The sequence below is a fragment of the Etheostoma cragini genome, chromosome 4 (assembly GCF_013103735.1).
Source record: "Etheostoma cragini isolate CJK2018 chromosome 4, CSU_Ecrag_1.0, whole genome shotgun sequence".
Classification (NCBI taxonomy): domain Eukaryota; kingdom Metazoa; phylum Chordata; class Actinopteri; order Perciformes; family Percidae; genus Etheostoma; species Etheostoma cragini.
In genome coordinates this window covers 5,875,531-5,887,351 of record NC_048410.1, presented here as the reverse complement: position 1 = coordinate 5,887,351, position 11,821 = coordinate 5,875,531, and the positions used below count along the sequence as shown (strand labels likewise).

The following is an 11,821-nucleotide window of genomic DNA, read 5'->3' as shown; positions in this document are numbered from 1 at the left end:
GAGGCTGGGGGTGTGGCCTTGACCAACTGCCACTTTGCTCATTTGAAAGCCATGATGTCTCTCATGGTTGGGCCAAATTCTAAAGGTGGGCAAAGCAGAGAAAGGGGACGTAACCTTCTAACGTAACAATTCTAGATCCAGATCCTCATCTTCCAAAGTTGGGCCTGCTTCTGATTGAACATCAAGACTTGTCACCTATATTTATAACACAGTAATCAGGTTTATTTTCAAAGCACATAGGCCTATAGAATGATACCACAATAAAGTATTGTTACTGTGGAAAATATTTACCAGCAAGAGAGATGACTGAGAAGCAACAACACACCCTCCTTCCCAAAGTGTACTAATACCAACCAACAAGATGCTCTACCGCCTTCATACATACAAACTTTAGATATTATACATCTCCTTAGAATTTAGCTGTGCTTATAATGTTTCAGTCTTAGACAATAGCTCATGCAGTACACTTTTACAACACTGTTCACACAGTATACAGCACAGTAGTGCATCTTTATAATATGATGTTCTGATGTGGGTTTGCTGTCAGAGCTGCTAAAAAGTTAGAACAGAGGGGCATGCAGGTTTGACTCTGAGCTTAAGAACATAACAAGTGTCTCTACTTTCCCTTTAGTTATAGCAACATGATAATTTATTTATTTTTCTATATAGTTAATGTGGTTGTGAAAATATGTATAAATACAAAGTATGCTGTACATAGCTAGGTTGCCAATAAACCATAAACATACCCAAAAAAAACAAAAACAGAATTAAATACATTTGTATCAATAACCTGGAATGGTTAGCATGTAATCTGACAGTTAATAAAACCTACATTCTAGATGTTCAGATGATGATGATAAATACACTCACCACCTGCTGGTAGAAATGGGAAAACAACATGATCCATTATGGTAAAAACCTTATTAAATAAATTATTAATGTAATATAAAACAGTTAACAGTGACAACTCTGCACCCACAGTAATATTAAACTGTATCAGGTACTTTATTGTCCCAATGCGCCTCTTAAATGTGACATATACAGTAGATAAATGCCAAAACCTGAATCTAGTGTAGTTGCAATCAACTACTGTTCCTAACATGCTTCCAACAGCCTAATTTATTTGTTTATAATGTTACACTGGTATTACAACAGTTATAGCGTGTAGTATGCATGAAAGAAAGGTCTTTCTCTTACATCCAATTATGCTATACGATTGGTTTTTATTTTGAAATTCTAGTTCCGGTGTTACACCAAAAGCTGTGACCTATCGGGAACTGTGACCACAGAGGGCGCTCTTGCAGATCGTATGAATAACATATGTCAATTTACATTTTCTGAAATGATTAATAAAGCAGTCAAACTTAAGAATTATTTTTTGGGTAGTTACTTCACCCCTTCACACTAATCTTTTTTTTTTTGAGTCATCACAGAGCCAGTACTAAAGAGGTCACCATATCTGACAAGTAGCAGCCGTCAGAATGTGTGACCCTACCTGAACTTTTCTAACACTCCTCCCCCGCAGAGGTCGTTCCAGACCTGGGGTGACATAATTTGACACCCCAAGTGGCTTATCAAAATATGTGGCCTTCCCGTGCTGTGCTGGCTTTGTGGTGACTATAGATAAAAGTGTGTCCAGTGTAATTTTAATTTTGAGTATTTATTGATCTACAATGGGGATTTTACCATTTACACTCTGTGTACACTTTGTTAGTATCACCGCACACAGGCCTGAAATACACACACAGTCAGGACCTATTCATGCACAAATGGAGAGATGTCAGAGTGAGTGGGCTGCCAGCTAGACCTGCACCCTGAGAGGTTGGGGGGTATGGTGCCTTGCTCAAGAGCACCTGGCAGTGCAGTGGCATCTCTCCAGCCACCAATCCACACTCCGTACTTTGGTCCGCATGGGGCCTTAAACCAGTGACCCTCTTGTTCCCAACCGAACTCCGTACAGACTGAGCTGCTGCCAGCCTCATGACAAGGGATGAAATGACTACCCCATACAATATAGAGTGGGAATTGCAACATCCCCACTGGGGATTAATAAACAGTATGAATAAAATAAACAAACAGTATTTAGAAGTTTGACTCCTTTATTAGGCATAATCAGTGAGGTCACACATTCTGGCAGTTACTCGTCAGATATGGGGACCTCTTCGGGCCGGATCACGTGGTGTACCGGATCACTTAAGTGTTATGCTGTAAACCGTTTATGTGCATGCGGAACTCATATCTGAAATCAACTCACATCGGTTAGTGACAACGCAAAAACGCAAAAACAACATGCTAGAGCCATTATAGCAGCAGCCAAACAAACTTGATTACAGTAACAGAGATTCATTCTATCTGACCTAAAAAAAACTGGGCACTCGCCTGCGATTACCCCCAGTGGAACTCTGCTGGAAATGCAACCAAATTCAGTACAATTTGGCAAAATAGGGAGTGAAAAGGCACTCCGTAGACGGACTTTGGTTGTATTGTGACACTTTTATAACGTTGTGAAAATTTGAGCAAGTGTGTCAAGAGTTAAGCGCGCACAGCGTAGAGCTTGAGAGCGAGGGAGACATGTCCGGAGCGCAGAAAAGGCTTTTTGAGAGGGCCCATAAGTAATCTGCGCGAGAGGGGTAATCACGGCATGTTATTATGGATAATAGCAAACATGCAAATGCAATTGTTGTTAATTTCTGTCAAAATCTAATCTAATGTGCTTGCAAAATATAGTTCTCTGTGTTCAAAACACACAATTACTTGTTCAGGAATGAGGTACATACTATGTAACACCACACAGTAGCGGCGGTTATTAGGAGTCAATCTGTCACTAAAGTCTCAAGAATTTGACCTACTTTTTCTCGGCTCCTCGTGAGGAATATCATTGTAAATAACATTGAACAACCAAAATGATGACAACTGTAGTGATATATTTCTTACAGATAAAGAGTTATAGAGAGTTATACTATAGAGAGTCTTTTTTTTTTATAAGGGAGAACTTTGACAGTTGCAGGTTGCAAGACCTTCATCAGTCAAAGAACGAAAACATTGCCAGCTATTAAATTTGTCTTTGCAAGTTAGACAGTGTGTGGGAATTTCTTTGTTGTTTTCACAGAAAAAGGTAAACGCTTTACCTTTCAGAGGTAACACTAGCACCAACACACACACACAAACACACTGACACACACACACACACACACACACACACACAGCTAAGCAGATAAGGGTTAGCTAAATAGAGGTCAAAAAAGGAAAAGGGTTAGCTTAATAGAATTACCCTATAATCTCTGCCAGTAATGCTGTCACAGAAACACCTTCTTCAGTGTTTGAACCAACGGCTGTTTGTGTATTAATCATAGAAAGGGCATACAAACATAAATACAAATCATGCAATGAATGTAAACTTATCAGTGTTGAAACAGCTATTGTGGATGATTTTTGTGGACGATTTAAGGAAGATGCCGGAAATTAGTACACACTGTTGGTTGCACCATGCAAACATTGCATGCAGGAATAAAACATGCAGTATATGAACATGTATACCAGGTTCTTATCTAAGGTAATACATGATTAAAGAATGTGCTTCTAATTCACTCTCTCATTTAAACCCAATCTGTCCATCTGGCATAGATGCTGTTGTACGTCAGCTCTTTCAAATTTGAAAGAAAATGCACTATTTTGTTCTGCATATCAATCAAAGAATTAAAATAATATGCACACAAAATACAACATAAAAAGATGATGTGTAAAAGATGAGTCAACATTCAGCCACACAGATCACAATGCCTCGTTCACAGTATGCACCGTGTCTGTAAAACTGTATCACTTGAATATACTGTTAAAGAGTGTAGTTTTTTATAGTACCACTAATAATAATAGTATATCATATAATTTTATACAACTTTTTTGCTCATGGTTTTCTGTTTAATGGAAACGCTCTGCCAGACTCTAATTCCTTCCAGTCTGTCAGTCTTTCTTAACTGTCACCTACAATGTTGCAGGTATTTGGTTAACCCACCAAGTAGAGACTTACATGCTTTGCCTTGCAGAGGTAACTTGGCACACACACACACACACACACACACACACACACACACACACACACACACACACACACACACACACACACACACACACACACACACACAGGTAAAAAAGGATTAGCTTAATAGAATTACCCAATAATCTCCGCCATTAATGCTGAGAAAAGTCTAATTAAGCAATTAAATACCTCGACAGAAACACCTTCCTCAGTATTGTAACTAATGGCTGTCTGTATGTTAATCATGGAAAGGGCATACAGATATGAATACAAGTCATACCATAATTTATCAGTGTTGAAACAACTACTGTGGATTATTTCAGGAAGATGCTGGGGATTAGTAGAGACAAAGATTAGGAACGATAAGTCAATCTGTCACAAAGTCTCAAGAATTTGACCTACTTTGTTCACGGTCCATCTTGATGAATAACCTATTGCAAATTACACTGAATAGGCAAATGGAATTATACAGATAAAGAGTTGACTGCAAGTCAAATTGTGAATTAATTATTTGATTGAATCATTTGTGTTATTACCAGGCTTTTCATTCCAAATGTGAAACATATATATTCTTTTAGCCTCGTATTCTGTCCTAAATTCTTGTTAGAGATGTACTATCTTTGTTGTATAAGGATTAATATGCATATATATAACCCGCAGTCTAGCAGAGAATCAATAAAAACAGATGACAATTTATGTCTGTGCTTGACAAACACTTACTGACAATGTGGGCAAACAATGGGTTTAGATCATCAGATAGTTGGGCTTCTGAGATTGGTTATGTACTTGGGGAAACATTGCAAAGAAACTCCTGCACACTGTCTAACTTGCAAAAATAAATTTAATAGCTGCTTCGGTACTAGACCTTCATCAGACAAAGTACAAACATATTGCCAGCTATTAAATTTGTCTTTGCCAGTTAGACAGTGTGTAGGAGGTTCTTTGCCATTCTTGACCTACTTGTCTCCCTCCGATGCACCTTTCACAGAAAAACCTTCCTCAGTATTTCAGTGTTTTCTGAATGTGTATTATTTAAAGGGAATACAGATATAAATACAAGTTGTTCAATAAATATGAATATATCAGTGTGGAAAACCCGTGTGGACAATTACGTGCTATTATTTGTAATTTTACAGTGGAAAAATGTGACTATTACAACCAAACATCTGAGGTTACATTTGTGGTCTGCCTGTCATGTTGCCGGGGAAACATGAAAATCAATCAGTCAAATCAATACTTGGGAATACCATTAAAACCAATGCCCCTGAGTTCATGGGTCATCTGTGCTGCAGGGAAATACAAAGGTCGTTAAAACATCCCTCAACAACATTTTCACACAAATCTGAATACATCATGGTACGTGAACATGATGAGCAGCAAAGGTGGACTCGGTTTACTTTACACCAGAGTGGTAATTTAATACACATGCAGTCCAGCTGCTATTCAGACAACAAGTGCATGAACCAGACTTTCACACCAGGTTGATTTCAGGAGGTCATGGAGATTCCCACCGGTAGTCGGGAGCAAATCTGAGTTCTGCTAGTAGTGAACTTTTACCAACCACGAATAGTTCAGAACTAGCGGAATTCAGACCTACCCATCGAAACATCACAGCATCCATGGAAATAGGTTCAAGATACAGAAAGAAAAACACACTCCCCCAAGACAGTTATCAGTATTACTGCGTAAACAATAATAGAAATTTTGTTATGTACTAATATACTTAATATGTTTAAGACATATTTGGAAATAAAGTAGAAAAAAAAGTTTACAGATTTCTTTAGTTTCACAATCCATCCTCTTCTTGATGTGCAGTCCTTGTTCCACATGGAGTTCTTATCAAATCTGCGAGCCAGGTATTTGAGCAAGAAGGAGAATTAAGAAAAACAGAATTAACAGATTAAAATAAACCACACAGTTAGTTAACCTATGCTCTGAGATGTACTATTGCTGGAGAGATTAAAGTGCCACGTGTGAAATGCCAGAAGTGATTACTCTTTGTTAATCTGTTTTGTGAACGAACCTCAACTGTCCACATAATCTGATTTGGTGTACTGGGACAGTGGGACAGGAGAAATCTTCACCTAGTTCCACCCACATCTCATTAGAGGTTCAACACTTAGAGGGGCGAAACTCATCAACAGCTACTACCCTACAATGACTTCCGCAAGACAAATTGACACAGTGCCAATTTTATCAATAGCTATGGTTGCTTGGTACAGAGGCTCTTGACCAGGCAATGAAGGGCATATCTGTTTAAAACAACCTTAATAGTTAATTATAAATTGAATTGAAATACAGTAGATAAAAGATCCACAGTGGAGTAGAAACAACACGAGAAAAATAAAGCCAGCCGCAAAATGAGTCAAATTTAATAACTTGCGCACACTGACCCTGACCCTTGTCAAAGCTTATTGCTATCATCAGACGAACAACAATAACTTTGTTTGGCTAGTTTTCTGTGACCCGTGTGGCATAGCGGAGTTAGCAAACTAGCTAACTCTCCAGCCAATGGTTGGCTTGATGATTCCATTGTGCTTTCATTCTACATTGGTTACAGAAAATGAGACAAAAAGTGGGTCCGTAATCCCTGGTGGAAATAATTGCACTCCTTCATTGCGTATCGGAAGTGACTATTTAGCTGCACAAAGCATACCCTCTTCCAAAAAAAGTCAATGATAAGAATCTGTGCATGCCTATCATGTGGTTGGGCGCCATCCTTTTGAATGTGTTCTGCAAAAGTTGTTCCTCAGAAATCATGTTGTGATACCCTGACATGACATGACATGAGGACTATGACGTGAGTTGTAGAATCAAAGGAAAGTCTTAAAATTACATTTTCTGTTGTCACCTCCATTTCTGGAGGCATCGGAGTTGTCTTACTTTCCTCACACGCGAGAACTGTGATTGCTGCTTTTATTTTTAGTTACATGGATTACCACTTGTCTAATTAAGCTGCTTTAAGACTTGGCAGACCTCATGCCCAGGGTCCCCTATACTGCCCTGCAAAGGCAAAAGGCTGTGACTTTGTTTTTGGTCAAAAATGAGTTACTGATATTTTTGGGACATTCAAGACATCCTTTATCATGTGGATAAGTATCTTGAGTCAATTTTGTTGTTTCTTGAGGAAATAATGGACTGTCTTAACAGTTACATTGAAAAGCCCAGGAGAAACCAGGGCAAAAAACTGTAACAGTTATTGATCTTTGACTTTGTTTTGGAATGCTCAAACTGAGTTAGGGAACAGGTTAGCAATAAGTAAATGGGCATAAGTAATTGCAAAACATCAATAATACAAGTCAAGAGATTTTATAAAAGTGTTACAAATATGCTTGAATGGTGAGCAGCAACCAAATAGTGATAGTGTGGAGGTTACCGCTTTTTGCCTTGGTGTGACTCCTCACTTTTTGCAGACATTACAAAGGCAGAGTACAGTAACTTCAGAATAGAGGTCAAAAGTCAAAAAGTCAAGTTGGAGCTCAAGATTTTTTATGTGGATACATTTCAAAAAGCAAGTAGAATTTTACAGTTCTGTGGTGTTTGTCTCACGTAACTTCCCAAATTAATTTAATATTATCCAATGGATGCATTTCATGATATAAAGTGTCCTAATGTGGAATTATTCAGCTCCATCCAAAGCACAAGAAAAATTGCTTTTGAAGTTAAAGTCATTATTTCACACACATAATCAGTGTTAATTACTGTTATTCTTTACTATCTATCTATGTATCTATGTATATATCTATCTATGTATCTATCTATCTATCTATCTATTTATCTAATTCCCATTTTAATTGAGTGGACGGAAATCCGTTTGTAACAAGATTATTTGGGCATTTCGTGTCTTAAGCAGGACCAAGCAGGACACCTCTGCTAAACTAACCACCTAATCCTATCAGAGGTCTCTGAATCACAGGTATAAAAGCTAAAGTCAGATGTGGGACACCAGTCACCCAAGGAGGCTGCAAGTGACAAGAAAAGTCAACTGCTGAGGTCCTCCTTCTACGATCAGGATGGCAGAAGAGTGGGGAAAACAGGCATATGCTGCCAGGCGGTACAATGACGAAACAACACAGAGTGGTGGCTTTGCTTACACAAACAGCAATCATACCAGAGGTATTATCATTTTTCTTTTTTAGTAATTCATTGACCAGAGCAAATTACCATCATATTTTGTTGTCACTGTGGCTAAATATGATATTTCTTTATTCTTTCAGGTCCCTTTGAGGGTCCAAATTACCACATTGCTCCGCGATGGGTTTACCACGTTGCAACACTGTGGATGTTCTTGGTGGTTGTTGCATCAATCTTCACCAACGGTCTTGTCTTGGTGGCCACGGCAAAGTTCAAGAAACTCCGTCACCCTTTGAACTGGATCTTGGTAAATCTTGCAGTTGCTGATATATTAGAGACAATTCTTGCCAGCACCATCAGTGTAGCAAACCAATTCTTTGGTTACTTCATTCTGGGACACCCAATGTGCGTCTTTGAGGGCTACACTGTTGCATGTTGTGGTAAGTGGTCACTGTTCTTTCTCTTTGATTGAAAGGTGTTTGGAAAGAGAGTTGTCTTGGTGTTGAATTTGTTATCAGGCTTAAAGTTAAAGACCTTTACTTAATATCCTTATTCTTTACACAGGTATTGCTGGTCTCTGGTCCCTCACTGTTATCTCCTTTGAGAGATGGATAATTGTGTGCAAACCTTTTGGAAACGTCAAGTTTGATGGAAAAATGGCCGTTGCTGGAATAGTGTTCTGTTGGGTTTGGGCAGCGGTTTGGACTGCTCCCCCCGTCTTTGGATGGAGCAGGTAGCCTGCTGTTTTTTTAATCTTATAAAAATGATTTTGGAATTGATCAGTGGAACTGTATAGTTAACATTTTCTTGCATCAGGTACTGGCCTCATGGACTGAAGACTTCCTGTGGACCTGATGTATTCAGTGGAAGTACAGACCCTGGAGTCCAGTCCTACATGATTGTTCTTATGATTACATGTTGCTTCATTCCTCTGAGCATCATCATTCTTTGCTACCTTGCAGTATTCATGGCTATCCATTCAGTAAGTTAGCTTACCAGCAGTTTTATACTCTATTTACAGTAGATCACAGACTGGCAGTATCTCACACTCTGTTAATTTGTGGATCACAGGTTGCCATGCAGCAGAAGGAATCAGAGTCAACCCAGAAAGCTGAGAGAGAAGTATCCAGAATGGTCGTTGTCATGATTGGCGCATATTGTTTCTGCTGGGGACCTTACACCACTTTTGCCTGCTATGCCGCGGCTAACCCTGGATATGCCTTCCATCCTCTGGCTGCTTCCATGCCTGCATACTTTGCAAAAAGTGCAACCATCTGGAACCCAGTTATCTATGTCTTCATGAACCGGCAGGTGGGTACAACAATGACATTGCCACATTGATCAACTTGTCTGAATCATATGTGTTTGGTTTAAATTTGTGACATACTGTTTTTACTTTTTCCTTATCAGTTCCGTAATTGTATCATGCAACTCTTTGGCAAACAAGTGGATGATGGTTCTGAAGTATCCACATCAAAGACAGAGGTCTCCTCCGTGGCTCCTGCATAAAGCTGTTGATGTTCTCCCTTTTGGAAAAAACAACAGAGAACCGAGAGAGAATTATGATTTGTACAGTAAATATGAATTGTTTAATTATTTATTTTTTAGTAAATATAGCTTTCTTGCAAATGACAAAAACAACAAAAAAATAAAGCATACATAAAGCAAATAAAATAATTACATATGACTGGTCTTTTTTCAGATGAACATAAATATATCAACCATTTCCTTTTGGTGAATTTTAATAATTACCAGTGCAGAGATTGTTCATTACTGTTAGAAATGTGAACATTTTCGTTATAACTGGTGCTAATGTTACTGTTTAGTAAGATACCATACTAACATTTTAATGTCTTGAAAAACTTGATGTAATGATATGGTTATGGAGCAGCTCCAGAAATTCTCTACTAGACTTTATTGTATGTATTGTGGAGCTTAGTTGCAACAGCTATTTAATTGAATTAGTAATTCATTCTGAGAGTCCACGGAGGTCTGAAAATCTACACCGTTAAAGAGGTGATAGAGTGCAAAAGCGATTTTACCTTGACTTAGTTGAATAACAGTTTGCTGGGTAAATAGGACATACTGTACATGCAACCTCAAATCTATTGACACCTCTGTCTTGTGCAAATCTTACAGTTTGAAACTACAGCTGAAAACGTACGAATCTTAAGCTCACAGTTGACGTTAACTCCTCCATATTTGGCTCTGGTCGAGTCTTTGCCACGCCATAACATTTACGTAGGCTACACCACCGACCTGAGGTCAGCTTAGGCTTCTGAATCTAGGTCATGTAGCTCTCAGGAATATTATTTGTCTGATGTTGAATTAATAAATTCCCTTCTAAGACTTTTTTATGTGAGAAATCAACTATGTAGAGGTAAAACATTTGCCGTTTTGCAGAAATTTATGGCACAGTAAAATTACAGTAATCTTTTCCGACAGATCAGTTTTCTGTGACCTAAAAGGCTGTTTATATGTGACCTCAAACTGCATGATTCTCACAACTAAAATTATAAAAAATAAGATAGAGTTAAATAAGTTAAGTAAAAAGGAATGGTACAGCAGAGTAAGTACAGTGGCATTTAGAGCCAAAGGTGGGGTGTGGAGAGAGTTAGGGTGGGTTTTGGTCCAGAGTTTTGGGGGGGTCAGCCACACTCTTTCCAACTGGCTTTAGAGTCCTGATGACGTACAGGTCCTGGAGCGTGGAGATCCTGGCAGACTGCAGCCAATCACCTTCTTGTTCCTTGCCCTTGTTTGTGGCACTGCTAGCAGCATACCAGATGGTGATGGAGGATGGGAGGATGGACTCGATGATGGCTGCGTCATCCTTAATTCAAGAGTCACAATTCACTCGGTCTCAGTGTAAATGTGCTAGAAAGACAATTGGGGTTTTGCTGGACAGATGAAGCTAAAGTTCAAGTTGACACAAAAGACCTTTAACCTCATCTCTTACTCCTTCCTACGTTTCTACTAGTCCTCCCCGTGCATCCCTTTTCTACTTCTGTTCATTCTCAGTATCGCATGCCTCCACGTTCATTCTTCCGCTTCTCCTCTTTCTTTCACGCTCTTGCCCAGCTGTCCCAACCTTTCTTTCAATTTGCCCTCCTCCTCTTCTATCTTTACATTGTCCCTCACTCCTTTGTAAAGCGTTGACGAAAGGCAGCTCACAATCCATATCATGCATCCAAGGGAGTACCATACTAATTATAATCAGTCCTTGCTGAAATGTTTAAAAGAGTACAGACAGCATTTCTCTAGTTCACTTTTCACATCCCACATATCATAGAGTGCGTGATTTAACATAATCTTTCTGCTTATAGCTTTCCCACACTGAGACGTTAAATCTCTTTAGCCATACATTTAAGATGTCTTCGTTGCGTTGTTGTGGTGGAGGCTGGGTTTAGGAGTGGTGATTTTTTTAACCCTACTGTTGTCATTCACACACAGACTCTTAAAAGGTAGAATTCCCCACCCTCCTCCACTCATTGGTCTTTTCATGTACATTTGCAATAATTTTATTTTATTTAAAAAATGTTGGGAGGTTATGACCACAGGTCAAAGGTCAACACACACCTCACCCTTACCAGCACCTGTTGGGTCATTAATCCACATTTCTGACATAAGGTGGTACATACATATCTCTCTGTTTACATATATGTGTAATTACCTACACATAAGTGTACGACACAAAGTAGCCTAGTCCCTGTT

General features: G+C 38.9%; 1 protein-coding gene across 1 annotated transcript; it reads left to right on the top strand.

Annotated features, from left to right (window-relative positions):
• The first annotated feature begins 7,879 nt into the window (after window positions 1–7,879).
• On the top strand, window positions 7,880–9,779 carry LOC117942924 (red-sensitive opsin). Its single transcript, XM_034868744.1, has 6 exons — window positions 7,880–8,152; window positions 8,254–8,550; window positions 8,675–8,843; window positions 8,927–9,092; window positions 9,182–9,421; window positions 9,521–9,779. Exons 1-6 carry the CDS (start codon window positions 8,050–8,052, stop codon window positions 9,617–9,619), a joined length of 1,074 nt encoding a protein of 357 aa, XP_034724635.1. The 5' UTR covers window positions 7,880–8,049; the 3' UTR covers window positions 9,620–9,779.
• The last annotated feature ends 2,042 nt before the right edge of the window (window positions 9,780–11,821 follow it).